The sequence below is a fragment of the Scyliorhinus canicula genome, chromosome 21 (assembly GCF_902713615.1).
Source record: "Scyliorhinus canicula chromosome 21, sScyCan1.1, whole genome shotgun sequence".
In the NCBI taxonomy this organism is placed as follows: domain Eukaryota; kingdom Metazoa; phylum Chordata; class Chondrichthyes; order Carcharhiniformes; family Scyliorhinidae; genus Scyliorhinus; species Scyliorhinus canicula.
Window position 1 is genome coordinate 62787094 of NC_052166.1, and position 17693 is coordinate 62804786.

At 53.7% G+C, this 17693-nt stretch overlaps 1 protein-coding gene across 4 annotated transcripts in view; it reads right to left on the minus strand.

Annotated features, from left to right (window-relative positions):
• Positions 1 to 17693, minus strand: part of LOC119955771 — a 168717-nt gene that overhangs the window by 42497 nt on the left and 108527 nt on the right. For all 4 annotated transcript variants that reach the window (XM_038782303.1, XM_038782306.1, XM_038782305.1 and 1 more), the window contains exons 22-24: positions 15249 to 15383; positions 13525 to 13715; positions 10576 to 10763 (exon numbers count right to left, since the gene is read on the minus strand). In XM_038782303.1, the coding sequence (XP_038638231.1) occupies positions 10576 to 10763; positions 13525 to 13715; positions 15249 to 15383 (514 nt within the window). The remainder of the gene's footprint in view (positions 1 to 10575; positions 10764 to 13524; positions 13716 to 15248; positions 15384 to 17693) is intronic.

A 17693-nucleotide genomic window follows, 5' to 3' on the forward strand; every position in this document is an offset into this window, starting at 1 on the left:
TGGGGGTTTGTGTTCTATATGTTCTCTTCTGTACGGGGCTGGGGATTGAGGGGAAACTGGATTTTGGGGAACTGCGTCAGAAGGATGGGGTGTGGCATTGTGAAAGCGCGGGCTTTCCTCTGGTTTCCCGCGCTGCGGGGCAGGGGGGTGGAGCTTGCGATGGGGGAAGGGCCTCTACGGGTCTTTTTTCCCGCGCTGCAATAATGCCAAGGAGGTGTGGCAAGAGGGGGATGACCCCAAGCCGGGAGGGGATAGGTTTTGGCGGGAGCTGCCGGGGTCAGCAGAAGTCAGCTGACTCACGGAAGTACCATGGAGGGTGCATCGCGGCTAGGAGGGGTCCTAGCCTGGGGGGGGGAGGGGGGTGGGGGGGATACCGGGTTGCTGCTGGAACGACTAGGAAGGAGCCGATGAGGGCCGGGGGGGAAGAGGAGAGGCGCTATCGCCATGGGGAACGGGTCGAGCGGGGTATGCTGGCCTGGGGCGAACATCTGCCAAGCTATGGCTAGTCGGCAGGGGAGGGGGGCGGGTTGCCCTCTGATCCGGCTGATTACCTGGAACGTGAGGGGGCTGAACGGGCCGGTTAAGAGAACCAGGGTGGTCTCCCATCTAAGGGGGTTGAAGGCGGACGTGGCTATGCTCCAGGAGACCCACCTGAAGGTGGCGGACCAGGTCCGTCTGAGGAAGGGGTGGGTGGGGCAGGTTTATCATTCAGGATTGGACGCAAAGAACCGGGGGGTGGCGATTCTAGTGGGGAAGAGGGTGGCGTTTGAGGCGGCTGAGGTGGTGTCGGACAAGGAGGGTAGATATATCATGGTGAGGGGTAGGCTGCAGGGAGAGAAGGTGGTGCTGGTGAACGTATATGCCCCGAATTGGGATGATGCTGGCTTCATGAGGCGCTTGTTGGGCCGCGTCCCGGACCTGGAGGCAGGGGGCCTGATCATGGGGGGAGATTTTAACACAGTGCTGGATCCCACACTGGACCGGTCCAGTTCAAGGACGGGTAGGAGACCGGCGGCGGCCAAAGTGCTGAGGGGATACATGGACCAGATGGGAGGGGTGGATCCCTGGAGGTTTGGGAGACCGAGAGCGCGGGAGTATTCCTTTTTCTCTCACGTCCATAGGGTTTATTCCCGGATAGACTTTTTTGTCCTGAGCAGGGGGTTGATCCCGAGGGTGCAGGATGCCGAGTATTCGGCCATAGCGATTTCGGACCATGCCCCGCACTGGATTGATCTGGAGATGGGGGAGGCGCGGGACCAGCGCCCGCTCTGGCGCCTGGATGTGGGGATGCTGGCGGAGGAGGAGGTGTGTAAGAGGGTTCGGAGAAGCATTGAGGGGTATCTGGTTACCAATGATACGGGGGAGGTCCAGGTGGGGATGGTCTGGGAGGCTCTGAAAGCAGTGATCCGGGGGGAGCTGATCTCCATCCGGGCCCACAGGGAAAGGAAGGAGAGGAAGGAGAGGGAGAGACTGGTGGGAGAGCTTCTGGAGGTGGACAGGAGATATGCGGAGGCACCGGAGGAAGGGTTGCTGGGAGAACGGCGCAGGTTGCAGGCCAATTTTGACTTGCTGACCACCAGAAAGGCGGAGACACAGTGGAGGAGGGCGCAGGGTGCGGTATATGAGTATGGAGAGAAGGCGAGCAGGATGTTGGCGCATCAGCTCCGTAGGCGAGATGCGGCTAGGGAAATTGGGGGAGTGAAGGATGGGGGTGGAAATGTAGTGCAGAAGGGGACAGAAGTAAACGGGGTCTTTAGGGACTTTTACGAGGGATTGTACCGGTCGGAACCTCCGAGGGGGAGAGAGGGGATGGAGAGCTTCATGAACAGGCTATGTTTCCCAAGGGTTCAAGAGAGGCTGGTTGAGGGGCTGGGGGCGCCGATAGAGTTGGAGGAGCTAGTCAGGGGGATCGGGCAAATGCAGTCAGGTAAGGCCCCGGGGCCGGACGGGTTCCCGGCAGAATTTTACAAAAAATATGCGGACCTGGTGGGTCCCCTGCTGGTGCGAACTTTCAATGAGGCGTGGGAGGGGGGGGCTTTGCCCCCGACGATGTCGCGGGCACTGATCTCTTTGATCCTAAAACGGGATAAGGACCCCTTGCAGTGCGGATCATATAGGCCTATTTCACTCCTTAACGTAGACGCTAAGTTGCTGGCGAAGATCCTGGCTACCAGGATAGAGGATTGTGTGCCAGAGGTAATTCATGAAGATCAGACAGGGTTTGTCAAGGGGCGGCAGCTCAACACGAATGTGCGGAGACTGCTCAATGTTATCATGATGCCGGCAGTGGAGGGGGAGGCGGAGATAGTGGTGGCGCTGGATGCAGAGAAGGCGTTTGATAGAGTTGAATGGGGGTACCTATGGGAGGTGCTGGAGAGGTTTGGATTTGGGGAGGGATTCATCAAATGGGTGAGGCTGCTTTACGCGGCGCCGATGGCGAGTGTAGTCACAAATGGAAGGAGATCGGAGTATTTTAGGCTTTATCGTGGGACCAGGCAGGGGTGTCCCCTGTCCCCCCTGCTCTTTGCACTGGCGATTGAACCGCTGGCCATGGCGTTGAGGGAGTCAGGGAAGTGGAGGGGTCTGGTGCGGGGGGGGGAGGAGCACCGGGTATCGCTGTATGCAGACGACCTGCTGTTATATGTGGCGGACCCAGAGGGGGGAATGCCGGGGGTGATGGAACTGTTAGCGGAATTTGGGGGCTTCTCGGGCTATAAGCTGAACTTAGGAAAGAGCGAGGTATTTGTAGTGCACCCGGGAGATCAGGAGGAGGGAATTGGGAGGCTCCCCTTCAGGCGGGCAGTGAAGAGTTTCAGGTACCTGGGGGTGCAGGTGGCCAGGAGTTGGGGGGCTCTTCATAAGCTTAACTTCACCAGACTAGTGGAACAGATGGAGGAGGAATTTAAAAGGTGGGACATGGTGCCGCTATCGCTGGCGGGCAGAGTGCAATCCGTCAAAATGACGGTTCTCCCGAGGTTCTTGTTCCTCTTCCAGTGCTTGCCCATCTTTATCCCTAGGGCCTTTTTTAAAAGAGTGACCAGCAGCATCATGGGATTTGTTTGGGCGCATGGCACCCCAAGGGTGAAGAGGGTCTTCTTGGAGCGGAGTAGGGATGGGGGGGGGCTGGCGTTGCCCAACCTCTCGGGGTATTACTGGGCGGCCAACGTGTCGATGGTGCGTAAGTGGGTGATGGAGGGGGAGGGGGCAGCATGGAACGGATGGAGAGAGCGTCCTGTGGGGATACAAGCCTGGGGGCCCTGGTAACGGCGCCGTGGCCGCTCCCTCCCACGAGGTATACCACGAGTCCGGTGGTGGCGGCTACCCTCAAGATTTGGGGGCAGTGGAGGCGACATAGGGGAGAAGTGGGGGCTCGATGGAGGCTCCGTTAAGGGGGAACCATAGGTTCGTCCCGGGGAACATGGATGGGGGATTTCGGGGATGGTATAGAGCGGGCATTAGACAGCTGAAGGACCTGTTTATCGACGGAAGGTTTGCGAGCCTGGGGGAGTTGGAAGAGAAATTTGGGCTCCCGCCGGGAAACATGTTTAGATATCTGCAGGTAAAGGCATTTGCTAGACGGCAGGTGGAGGGATTCCCTGCGCTCCCCGCGAAGGGGGTGAGTGACAGGGTGCTCTCGGGGGTCTGGGTCGGGGAGGGGAAGATATCCGATATCTACAAGCTTATGCAGGAGAAGGAAGAGGCGTCAGTAGAGGAGCTGAAAACGAAGTGGGAGGGGGAACTGGGGGAACAGATCGAAGACGGGACATGGGCTGATGCCCTGGAGAGGGTAAATTCTTCCTCCTCGTGTGCGCGGCTTAGCCTCATCCAATTCAAGGTGCTGCATAGGGCCCACATGACTGGGACGAGGATGAATAGGTTCTTTGGGGGTGAAGATAGGTGTGCCAGGTGCTCGGGGAGTCCAGCGAACCATGCCCATATGTTCTGGGCATGCCCGGCATTGGAGGAGTTCTGGAAGGGGGTGGCGAGGACGGTGTCAAGGGTGGTGGGATCCAGGGTCAAGCCAGGATGGGGACTCGCGATCTTTGGGGTTGGGGTAGAGCCGGGAGTGCAGGAGGCGAAAGAGGCCGGTGTGCTGGCCTTTGCGTCCCTAGTAGCCCGGCGAAGGATTTTGCTACAGTGGAAGGACGCGAGGCCCCCAAGCGTGGAGACCTGGATCAATGACATGGCGGGCTTTATTAAGCTTGAGAAGGTTAAATTCGCCCTGAGAGGATCGGTGCAAGGGTTCTTTAAACGGTGGCAACCTTTCCTCGACTTTCTGGCTCAACGATAGGGTACTGGGACAGTAGCAGCAGCAACCCGGGGGGGGGGGGGGGGGGGCGGTGATTATGTTAGCTTATTTTATTTAAATTTGAGTTATCTAATTTTAATTTATGGTTAAGTTCTCTTGTTTGGGGGGGGGGGGTGGGGGAATGTGATACATGTGATGTTACGGTATGGGGGGAATTGTGGGTGTTATGGGGCTGTTAGTTGCATATTACTGCTTTTTGCTATACTTTTTGTTATATTTTCTGCAAAAAATTCCAATAAAAAAATAAAAAAAAAAAAAAAAAAATAAAATAAAAATAAAAAAAAAAAAAAAAAAAAAAAAAAAAAAAAAAAAAACACTCTCTCCTGCCCATTCCCCCCAACTCCTCAACACTCTATTCTGCCCATTCCCCCCAACTCCTCAACACTCTCTGCTGCCCATTCTCCCCAACTCCTCAAAACTCTCTTCTGCCCATTCCCAACTCCTCAACACTCTCTCCTTCCCATTCCCCCAACTCCTCAACACTCTCTCCTGCCCATTCCCAACTCCTCAACACTCTCTCCAGCCCATTCCCCCCAACTCCTCAACACTCTCTCCTGCCCATTCTCCCCAACTCCTCAACACTCTCTCCTGCCCATTCCCCCAACTCCTCAACACTCTCTCCTGCCCATTCCCCCAACACCTCAACACTCTCTCCTGCCCATTCCCAACTCCTCAACACTCTCTACTGCCCATTCCCAACTCCTCAACACTCTCTGCTGCCCATTCCCAACTCCTCAACACTCTCTCCTGCCCATTCCCCCCAACTCCTCAACACTGTCTCCTGCCCATTCCCCCCAACTCCTCAACACTCTCTCCTGCCCATTCCCCCCAACTCCTCAACACTGTTTCCTGCCCATTCCCCCAAACTCCTCAACACTCTCTCCTGCCTATTCCCCCCAACTCCTCAACACTCTCTCCTGCCCATTCCCAACTCCTCAACACTCTCTCCTGCCCATTCCCAACTCCTCAACACTCTCTCCTGCCCATTCCCCCCAACTCCTCAACACTCTCTCCTGCCCATTCCCCCCAACTCCTCAACACTCTCTCCTGCCCATTCCCAACTCCTCAACACTCTCTCCTGCCCATTCCCCCCAACTCCTCAACACTCTCTCCTGCCCATTCCCAACTGCTCAACACTCTCTCCTGCCCATTCCCAACTCCTCAACACACTCTCCTGCCCATTCCCCCAACTCCTCAACACTCTCTCCTGCTCATTCCCCCAACTCCTCAACACTCTCCTGCCCATTCCCAACTCCTCAACACTCTCTCCTGCCCATTCCCCCCAACTCAACACTCTCTCCTGCCCATTCCCAACTCCTCAACACTCTCTCCTGCCCATTCCCCACAACTCCTCAACACTCTCTCCTGCCCATTCCCCCCAACTCCTCAACACTCTCTCCTGCCCATACCCCCCAACCCCTCAACACTCTCTCCTGCCCATTCCCCCCAACTCCTCAACACTCTCTCCTGCCCATTCCCAACTCCTCAACATTCTCTCCTGCCCATTCTCCCCAACACCTCAACACTCTCCCCTGCCTATTCCCCCCAACTCCTCAACACTGTCTCCTGCCCATTCCCCCCAACTCCTCAACACTCTCTCCTGCCCATTCCCCCAACTCCTCAACACTCTCTCCTGCCCATTCCCAACTCCTCAACACTCTCTCCTACCCATTTCCAACTCCTCAACACTCTCTCCTGCCATTCCCAACTGCTCAACACTTTGTCCTGCCCATTCCCCCCAACTCCTCGACACTCTCTCCTGCCCATTCCCCCCAACTCCTCAACACTCCCTCCTGCCCATTCCCAACTCCTCAACACTCTCTCCTGCCCATTCCCCCCAACTCCTCAACACTCTCTCCTGCCCATTCCCAACTCCTCAACACTCTCTCCTGCCCATTCCCAACTCCTCAACACTCTCTCCTGCCCATTCCCAACTCCTCAACACTCTCTCCTGCCCATTCCCAACTCCTCAACACTCTCTCCTGCCCATTCCCCCCAACTCCTCAACACTGTCTCCTGCCCATTCCCCATAACTCCTCAACACTCTCTCCTGCCCATTCCCCCAACTCCTCAACACTGTTTCCTGCCCATTCCCCCAAACTCCTCAACACTCTCTCCTGCCCATTCCCCCAAACTCCTCAACACTCTCTCCTGCCCATTTCAACTCCTCAACACTCTCTCTTGCCCATTCCCAACTCCTCAACACTCTCTCCTGCCCATTCCCCCCAACTCAACATTCTCTCCTGCCCATTCCCCCCAACTCCTCAACACTCTCTCCTGCCCATTCCCAACTCCTCAACACTCTCTCCTGCCCATTCCCCCCAACTCCTCAACACTCTCTCCTGCCCATTCCCAACTGCTCAACACTCTCTCCTGCCCATTCCCAACTCCTCAACACACTCTCCTGCCCATTCCCCCAACTCCTCAACACTCTCTCCTGCCCATTCCCCCCAACTCCTCAACACTCTGCTGCCCATTCCCAACTCCTCAACACTCTCTCCTGCCCATTCCCCCCAACTCAACACTCTCTCCTGCCCATTCCCAACTCCTCAACACTCTCTCCTGCCCATTCCCCCCAACTCCTCAACACTCTCTCCTGCCCATTCCCCCCAACTCCTCAACACTCTCTCCTGCCCATTCCCAACTCCTCAACACTCTCTCCTGCCCATTCCCCCCAACTCCTCAACACTCTCTCCTGCCCATTCCCAACTGCTCAACACTCTCTCCTGCCCATTCCCAACTCCTCAACACACTCTCCTGCCCATTCCCCCAACTCCTCAACACTCTCTCCTGCCCATTCCCCCCAACTCCTCAACACTCTGCTGCCCATTCCCAACTCCTCAACACTCTCTCCTGCCCATTCCCCCCAACTCAACACTCTCTCCTGCCCATTCCCAACTCCTCAACACTCTCTCCTGCCCATTCCCCCCAACTCCTCAACACTCTCTCCTGCCCATTCCCCCCAACTCCTCAACACTCTCTCCTGCCCATTCCCCCTAACTCCTCAACACTCTCTCCTGCCCATTCCCCCCAACTCCTCAACACTCTCTCCTGCCCATTCCCAACTCCTCAACACTCTCTCCTGCCCATTCTCCCCAACACCTCAACACTCTCCCCTGCCCATTCCCCCCAACTCCTCAACACTGTCTCCTGCCCATTCGCCCCAACTCCTCAACACTCTCTCCTGCCCATTCCCCCAACTCCTCAACACTCTCTCCTGCCCATTCCCAACTCCTCAACACTCTCTCCTACCCATTTCCAACTCCTCAACACTCTCTCCTGCCATTCCCAACTCCTCAACACTCTGTCCTGCCCATTCCCCCCAACTCCTCGACACTCTCTCCTGCCCATTCCCCCCAACTCCTCAACACTCCCTCCTGCCCATTCCCAACTCCTCAACACTCTCTCCTGCCCATTCCCCCCAACTCCTCAACACTCTCTCCTGCCCATTCCCAACTCCTCAACGCTCTCTCCTGCCCATTCCCAACTCCTCAACACTCTCTCCTGCCCATTCCAAACTCCTCAACACTCTCTCCTGCCCATTCCGAACTCCTCAACACTCTCTCCTGCCCACCCCCCCACTCCTCAGCACTCTCTCCTGCCCATTCCCAACTCCTCAACACTCTCTCCTGCCCATTCCCAACTCCTCAACACTCTCTCCTGCCTATTCCCCCCAACTCCTCAACACTCTCTCCTGCCCATTCCCCCAACTCCTCAACACTCTCTCCTGCCCATTCCCCCCAACTCCTCAACACTGTCTCCTGCCCATTCCCCCCAACTCCTCAACACTCTCTCCTGCCCATTCCCAACTCCTCAACACTCTCTCCTGCCCATTCCCAACTCCTCAACACTCTCTCCTGCCCATTCCCCCCCAACTCCTCAACACTCTGTCCTGCCCATTCCCAACTCCTCAACACTGTCTCCTGCCCATTCTCCCCAAACTCCTCAACACTCTCTCCTGCCCATTCCCCCCAAACTCCTCAACACTCACTCCTGCCCATTCCCCCCAACTCCTCAACACTCTCTCCTGCCCATTCCCCCCAACTCCTCAACACTCTCTCCTGCCCATTCCCAACTCCTCAACACTGTCTCCTGCCCATTCTCCCCAACTCCTCAACACTCTCTCCTGCCCATTCCCAACTCCTCAACGCTCTCTCCTGCCCATTCCCAACTCCTCAACACTCTCTCCTGCCCATTCCAAACTCCTCAACACTCTCTCCTGCCCATTCCGAACTCCTCAACACTCTCTCCTGCCCACCCCCCCAACTCCTCAGCACTCTCTCCTGCCCATTCCCAACTCCTCAACACTCTCTCCTGCCCATTCCCAACTCCTCAACACTCTCTCCTGCCTATTCCCCCCAACTCCTCAACACTCTCTCCTGCCCATTCCCCCAACTCCTCAACACTCTCTCCTGCCCATTCCCCCCAACTCCTCAACACTGTCTCCTGCCCATTCCCCCCAACTCCTCAACACTCTCTCCTGCCCATTCCCAACTCCTCAACACTCTCTCCTGCCCATTCCCAACTCCTCAACACTCTCTCCTGCCCATTCCCCCCCAACTCCTCAACACTCTGTCCTGCCCATTCCCAACTCCTCAACACTGTCTCCTGCCCATTCTCCCCAAACTCCTCAACACTCTCTCCTGCCCATTCCCCCCAAACTCCTCAACACTCTCTCCTGCCCATTCCCCCCAACTCCTCAACACTCTCTCCTGCCCATTCCCCCCAACTCCTCAACACTCTCTCCTGCCCATTCCCAACTCCTCAACACTGTCTCCTGCCCATTCTCCCCAACTCCTCAACACTCTCTCCTGCCCATTCTCCCCAACTCCTCACCACTCTCTCCTGCCAACTCCTCAACACTCTCTCCTGCCCATTCCCCCCAACTCCTCAACACACTCTCCTGCCCATTCCCAACTCCTCAACACTCTCTCCTGCTCATTCCCCAACTCCTCAACACTCTCTCCTGCCCATTCCCAACTCCTCAACACTCTCTCCTGCCCATTCTCCCCAACTCCTCAACACTCTCTCCTGCCCATTCCCCCAAGCTCCTCAACACTCTCTCCTGCCCATTCCCAACTCCTCAACACTCTCTCCTGCCCATTTCCCCCAACTCCTCAACACTCTCTCCTGCCCATTCCCAACTCCTCACCACTCTCTCCTGCCATTCCCAACTCCTCAACACTCTCTCCTGCCCATTCCCCCCAACTCCTCAACACTGTCTCCTGCCCATTCCCCCCAACTCCTCAACACTCTCTCCTGCCCATTCCCAACTCCTCAACACTGTCTCCTGCCCATTCTCCCCAAACTCCTCAACACTCTCTCCTGCCCATTCCCCCCAACTCCTCAACACTGTCTCCTGCCCATTCCCCCCAACTCCTCAACACTCTCTCCTGCCCATTCCCCCCAACTCCTCAACACTCTCTCCTGCCCATTCTCCCCAAACTCCTCAACACTGTCTCCTGCCCATGATTGCCTCGCCTACCCCCACGTTCCAGAAGTAGAGAGAATCTCCATGCCAGGGTGTGACACAAAGAGGAGACAGCCAGCCCACAGCAAATCTCTTTGGAGTTCGCCAAACTCCTCCAATTCTGGCCTCTTGGGAATCCCCGATTTGAATTGCTCCATCGCTGCTGGCCACCCCATTGGCTGCCTGAGTCCTAAGTTCTGGATTTCCCTCCCTACACCTCACTGCCTGTCCACACCAACTCCCTCTGTTAATATGGTCCTTTAAAACTATCTCTTTCTTAATAACTCCTCATTGGAAGACAGAAAGATTTCCGGCACAGAAGAAGGGCATTAGGCCTTTGGGATCTGTGCCGGAACATGGCTCAATGTCAAAATATTTTGTTAAAGCTCCTATACCTTCGGACCATTATACAATGTCAAAAACACTTCATATATAAGCGTTATTATTGCAGAATATGGCTATATTCAGTTCTAATTAAAATGCAGCTGAACTCTCACACTTGGTTATCACTTCAAGTCAAGGGGATCAAAGCTGATTTCTTACCTATTGAGCTCCAGCTACTTTTTGATTATGGGGAATGAATCGGGGAGTGTCTTTATGTGTGGAAAGAGAGAAAAGGAGAGGTTAAAAGGCTTCACACAGCTCTCACACGCCTCCTGGAGGCCAGATGCAGAGCTGCAGCAGCAGAGTTCCATGCCCTGAGGCGCCCTGCCTTCATGAGCCGTGCATGGCCCAGAAGGAAAGAGAGCAAGACGATAAATTAAAAACCAGACTAGGTATTCCTGCTGAATCGTACCGGTCTCTCTTAAAGGAACCTTTGGGCTTGGACCTTCCTCCTGCTCCTGCGGACTCTGGGGCGAAGCAGCACTTGACTCGAGCCGATGGATGGCCATCTCCTCTGCATCCAAGCGTTTCTTCCACGCCAACAAGTCCTCAGCCTGTCGCCGCCGTTTGATCAGCTCCTTCTCCTTTTTAGTCAAGAACCTGGTTCAGGGCAAAAAGAGGAATCTCAGTCCCAGTCTCACAGTCAAACAGGAGTCGACAGAGATCCAATATAACTGGCACCGTGTAGTTTGGGAAGATGGGTACCAATTAGGTGCCATCATCCTTTGACGTGTTTCGCCACAACCCCTTACACAACCACGGTGCGATGGCACAGTGGTTAGCACTGCTGCCTTACAGTGCCAAGGACCCGGGTTTAATTCCAGCCTTGGGTCACTGTCTGTGTGGAGTTTGCACGTTCACCCTGTGTCTGCATGGATTTCCTCCGGGTGCTCCGGTTTCCAAAGATGTCCAGGTTAGGTGGATTGGCCAGGTTAAATTGTCCCTTAGTGTCCAAAGATGTGCAGGTTCAGTGAGGTTAGGGGGATAGGGCGGGGGAGTGGGCCTAGCTAGGGCGCTCTTTCAGTAGAGCGGTGCAGACTCGATGGGTCGAATAGCCTCCTTCCAAGGAATTCTATGGTAACCACCATCACCCACAACTTCCCAGGACAAGTAAGCAGTCCCCTTCCAGGCCTCAGCTTAGATTACTCTGCCCTTGGCTTCCAGCAGATGTGGTTTTACCAATTCCCCTTTCCTCACTCAGACAAATGCCCACTTTCCGTGACTTTCCTCACTGGAAAAGTAATAGTAAACTCAAAATGTTGTAAAGACATTTACCACAAATGTAAAGGAGCAAAAAGCAGATCATTAGAAACAGAATCAGGCCATTCAACCCCTCGAGCCTGTTCAGTGTCACCCAATTAGATTATGAGCGGCTTGCAACCCTTGCCAAATAAAGCCGTGCCAAAGTGTTTCTTGATTTTATCCCACGACGCCCTAGCTCTAACTGACGCCTCTTCCAGTTGTCCTCTGTTTGCCAAGCCCTCATCCTTTGTCTCTCCAACAGCATCAAGCTCGATGTCGCACTCCCCACTAAGACCACATCTGGAACACCTCGTACTGTCAGGACACCACACTTTAGAATGGACACATTGGTCATGGGTTCAGGATCAATCCTCCAGGATGGTTCCAGGGCTTCAAGGCTTAGTTTGTGAGCGATTGCATAGGCCTGTATTCCTGGAATATGGAAGGTTAAGGATACGATATGGTGGCGATTTTGAGGATTTTGGAACGAATTGATCAGAGAGGTAAAGTGTGACCTTTTATACCAACGCTGCAGTCCAGGGCAAGGAGACATTACCTCAAAGTCAGGAAGGGAGAGAAGTTGGGAACCACTTGTTCACAGGCAGAGGGTTTAGGAGACGTTTAGACCCAAAAGCAGTCAATTAATCATTTTAAATCGGAGATAGTGAGATTTTAGCCAGCTGGGGTATTAAGAGATTTGGAAACAAGGAGGGTTGATGGAGCTGACATACAGATCAGAAGGAAGGACTTAGCATTTAATAAACGTCTTTCATGACTTTGGGATATTCCAAAGCATGTTACAATCAATTCCAGCCCCGGGTGACTGCCTATGTGGAGTTTGCACTTTCTCCCCGTTTCTGCGATTTCCTCCCACAGTCCAAATATGTGCAGGTTGGGTGGATTGGCCGTGATAAATTGCCCCATAGTGTCCAAAAAGGTTCGACGGAGTTACTGGGTCAAGGGGAAAGGGTGGGGGGTTGGAGGCGGACAGCATGGTAGCACAATGGTGCGCACTGTTGTTTCACATCACCAGGGTCCCAGGTTCAAATCCAGCTTAGGTCACTGTCTGTGCGGAGTCTACACGTTCTCCCCGTGTCTGCGTGGGTTTCCTCCGGGTGCTCCCGTTTCATAAGAACTAGGAGCAGGAGTAGGCCATCTGGCCCCTCGAGCCTGCTCCGCCATTCAATTAGATCATGGCTGATCTTTTGCGGACTCAGCTCCACTTTCCGGCCCGAACACCATAACCCTTAATCCCTTTATTCTTCAAAAAACTATCTATCTTTACCTTAAAAACATGTAATGAAGGAGCCTCTACTGCTTCACTGGGCAAGGAATTCCATAGATTCACAACCCTTTGGGTGAAGAAGTTCCTCCTAAACCCAGTCCTAAATCTACTTCCCCTTATTTTGAGGCTATGTCCCCTAGTTCTGCTGTCACCCGCCAGTGGAAACAACCTGCCCGCATCTATCCTAACTATTCCCTTCATAATTTTAAATGTTTCTATAAGATCCCCCCTCATCCTTCTAAATTCCAACGAGTACAGTCCCTCCCACAAATCCCGAAAGACGTGCTGTTAGGTGAATTGGACATTCTGAATTCTCCCTCTGTGTACCCAAACAGGCGCTGGAATGTGGCGACTAGGGGCTTTTCACAGTAACTTCATTGCAGTGTTAATGTAAGCCTACTTGTGACACTAATAAAGATTATTATTATTATTATTATTAAGTCAGGTGCTGTTACCAAGGGCCGGTGCAAATTTGATGGGCTGAATGGCCTCCTTCTGCACTGTAAGTTCCATGATTCTGTGAAATACTTTTTGATGGAGAAACAGGGCAATGTCATTGACCTGAAACCGTTCCTCTCTACAGATACTGCCAGGCATTCGGAAGCTGAGCCGTTCCAGTACTCTGATTGTATTTCAGATTTCCTGCCTCTGCAGTACTTTGCTTCTGAAGTAAGTCACTGTTGTAATGTAAGGAAATACAGTCATCATCTCATTAAACGGTGCAACAGGCTCGAAGGGCTGGTCCCCGCCCGGTCCCCCCCGGTTCTTATTCAAGTGAGTTTCTAAATCACTCTCGTTTCTGGTTCCCTTCAGCCCATTGACCGAGCGGCTCACCTTTCATCCAGCCGGCTATGCATCTTCTTCAGCTGCTTGACAGTGATGCTGTCTTCAGTCCCAGAGGCCGACAGCGAGGAGCAGCTCCACTCCTGCTGGTCAGGGAGCCTGGGACTGAGGTCCGGACTTACCACGTGCTCGGACTGATGGACAGCCGCTGTGTCAATCATGGTGTCCTTCATTTCTAATACCTAAACATAGGAGAGGCACAATAACAATAATCTTTATTAGTGTCACAAGTAAGCTTACATTAACATTGCAATGAAGTTACTGTGAAAAGCCCCTAGTCGACACTCCGGCGCCTGTTCGGGTACACTGAGGGAGAATTCAGAATGCCCAATTCACCTAACAAGCACGTCTTTCAGGATTTGTGGAAGGAAACCGGAACACCCGGAGGAAACCCACGCAGGCACGGGGAGAACGTGCAGACTCTGCACAGACCCAAGCCGGGAATCGAACCTGGGACCCTGGAGCTGCGAAGCAACAGTGCTTAACCACCGTTCTACCGCGCCGCCAAGCAAGGCAATTAGAATCAGTCACCAGAAATCACCGGCCACTAACTCAGGGGCTGCCACCACAATTCTGATGTGGGTGGATTCCCCCCCTAATCCTGGATCCAAATCCTGCTTACATTCCATAAATCAAATCATGCTACGTCACACTTTTATTCGACATCTTCTATTTGTAGGAAATGGTCTTTGCAATGCACTTTGCTGCATTTTTCACACCCGGCCCTGGAGGTTGCTGACACGCACTGTGCTGCAGTTTCACGGCCCTTGGTTACTCTCTGGTAGTTCAACCGAGCAGCCAGTCTTCAAAGCTGATGGTTTCCTGGACTGGAGGATCAATATGGCAGCATGTATTGCATTTACCTTTGGCTCATTAGATTGAGCTTTGTAAAGGTGTGCTTACGATGCACTCACTGTTTAAAAATAAGGGGTCACACATTTAAGACAGAGGGGGAGAATTTTCTTTTCTCAGAGGGTCCTGAGTCTCTGGAACTCTCTTTCTCAAAAGGCAGCGGAAGCAGAGTGTTGGAATATTTTTAAGGGAGAGCTGGATAGATTCTTGATTTAAAAGGGGGGTGAAAAGTTATTGGGGGATTGACTACAATGTGGATTGGAGCTACAATCAGATTGGCCATGATCTTATCGAATGGCGGAGTAGGAGCGAGGGGCCGAGTGGCCTACTTACTGCTCCTGCTTCATACGTTCGGGTAGCACCTTGTACAAAGTTAATGCGCCAAGTCTCTTCACAGGAGCACAGCCGGACACACATTAACACCGAGACACACAAGCTGATATCAGGGCAGGTGGACAAAGCCTTGGCTAAGAGGCCAGTTTAAGTAGTCTCTGAAAGGGGCAAAGTGAGGTGGAGAGGTTTCAGGAGGGCATTCCAGGGTTTAGGGCCTCAATGGTGGAACAATTAAAATTGGAGATGGGCATGAGTCCAGAAAGGTGGAATATTCAGAGATCCTGATGCATTTCTGGGTTGGAGGAGATTAGAGAGAGAGAGAGAGAAGGATGAGACAATGGAGGGATCTGAAAACAAGGAAGAGGATTTTCAAATCAAGCCCATCGTTACGGACCAGGAAAACCAATGTCAGCCAGAACAGGGGGTGATGGGTGAACGGGAAACAGAGTTGCGAATGAGTGTGGAAGTCCGATCAGGAGAACGTCGGAACAGTTGGAATGGTGAGGCTGCAAAGCCTTTTAGCTTCTTACTGCTGATCTGTCCAACTGGCCCTGGAGATGTGTGGTTGTCTGGTGAACCCTGAAGATCTCTTGCTGCTGCCTCAGGAGCAGCTTCCTCTCCTGGTGGGCTGCTTTGTAGACATTCTGGAGATGCCTGATCTCTGCCTGGAAACAAGAATGGGAGAGGAAGTACATTATAGTTCTGCCGCAGATCAGGGTGCAAAGCATTCATTGGAATTCAGATGGAATCTACACCACTCAATCTCTTTGATGGAAGAAAGGAAGATTTGCATTTATTTCATGGCTTTACCACCCTGGGGATATTCGAAAGTGCTTTTCAACCGTGGGGGTGCTTTTGAAGTGTAGTCACTGTTGTGATGTGACAATTAATCTGTGCACAGTAGGATCCCACATACAGCAATGAGATAATGACCAGCTGATCTGTTTTGGTGATGACGGGTCGTTGGCCAGGACACTGGGGAATGCCACTGCTCTTGTTCTGAATAGTGCCATGGGATCTTTTGCGTCCGTCAGAGAGCACAGACCAGAACCCCAGCTCAACACTTCATCAGAAAGATGCACTTCCACCAGTGCAGTACTTCTAGGCAGAAGGAGTTAGGCAGAAAGTTTAAAGGACAGGACCACTAGGGTTGTAATCTCGGGATTACTCCCTGTGCCACGTGCCAGTGAGGCTAGAAAAAGGAAGATAGAGCAGCTAAACAGCTGGTGTAGGATGGAGGGTTTCCGTTGTCTGGACCACTGGGAGCTCTTCTGGGGCAGGTGTTGGACGGGTTGCATCTAAACTGGAGTGGAATAAATATCCTGGCAGCGAGGTTTGCTAGTGTCACACGGGAGGGTTTAAACTAGTGGGTGGGTACCGGAGCAATAGGTCAGAAGGTGAAAGCATTGAGGGAGAACTAGGGAAGAGGGCCAGTATGGCTCTGAGGAAGAGCAGACAGGGAGATGTTGCTGAAAACAGCGGGACTGGTGGCCTGAAGTGCATATGTTTTAATGCAAGAAGTATAACAGGTAAGGCAGATGAATTTAGAGCTTGGATTAGTACTTGGAACTATGATGTTGTTGCCATTACAGAGACCTCGTTGAGGGAAGGACAGGATTAGCAGCTAAACGTTTCAGGATTTAGACGTTTCAGGTGGGATAGAGCGGGATGTAAAAGGGGTGGAGGAGTTGCGATACTGGTTAGGGAAGAGGAGCTGGTTTAGCAGGGGCTGGTTTAGCACAGGGCTAAACAGCTGGCTTTTAAAGCAGTCAAGGCAGGCCAGCAGCACGGTTTAATTCCCATACCAGCCTCCCCGAACAGGCACCGGAGTGTGGCGACTAGGGGCTTTTCACATAACTTCATTTGAAGCCTACTTGTGACGATTTTCATTTCATTTCATTCATTCATTTCATATCACAACTGTACTGCGAGAGGACACCTCAGAGGGCAGCGAGGCTATGTGGGTACAGATCAGGAATAAGGAGGGTGGAGTCACAATTTTGGGGGTTTACTACAGGTCACCCAAAAGCCAGCGGGAGATAGAGGAGCAGGTAGGTAGACAGGAGTAAAAGCAACAGGGTTGTTGTGATGGGAGACTTAAACTTCCCCAATATTGACTGGGACTCACTTAGTGCTAGGGGCTTGGACGGGGCAGAATTTGCAAGGAGCATCCAGGAGGGCTTCTTAAAACAATATGTAGATAGTCCAACTAGAGAAGGGGCTACACTGGACCTGATATTGGGGAATGAGCTTGGTCAGGTGGTAGAAGATTCAGTAGGGGAGCATTTCGGGAACAGTGACCCCAATTCAGTAAGTTTTAAAGTGCTGGTGGACAAGGATAAGAGTGGTCCTTGGGTCAATGGGCTAAATTGGCCGAAGGCTAATTATAACAATATTAGGCAGGAACCGAAGAACCTAGGGCGGGATTCTCAGCTACCCGGCGGGGCAGGAAGTACGGTGCCGAGGAGTGGCGTGAACCACTCTGGCGTCGGGCCGCCCGGAAGGTTTGGAATCCTCCGCACCTTCAGGGGCTAGGCTGCCACCGGTGGGGTTGGTGCTGCACCAGCCGGCACGGAAGGGCTTCCGCCGGCCGGCACGAGTTGGCGCATGCGCGGGAGCACCAGCGTGTGGCTGGTGTAATCCTAGCGCATGCGCAGGGGGGTTCTTCTCCGCGCCGGCCATGGTGGAGGTTGACAGCAGCCGGCGCGGAGGGAAAGAGTGCCCCACGACACAGTCCGCCCGCGGATCGGTGGGCCCTGATCGTGGGCCAGGCCACCGTGGGGCACAGATCCCCACGTGCCCCCCCGAGGACTCTGCAGGCCGCCCGTAGAACCAGGTCCCGCTGGTAGGGACCTGGTTTGATTCACGCCGGTGGGACCGGCCGAAAAAGGGCGGCCGCTCGGCTCATCGCGGGCCGGAGAATCGCCGGGGGGGGGGGGGGGGGGGGGGGCTGCCAGCGGCCGCCAACCAGCGCG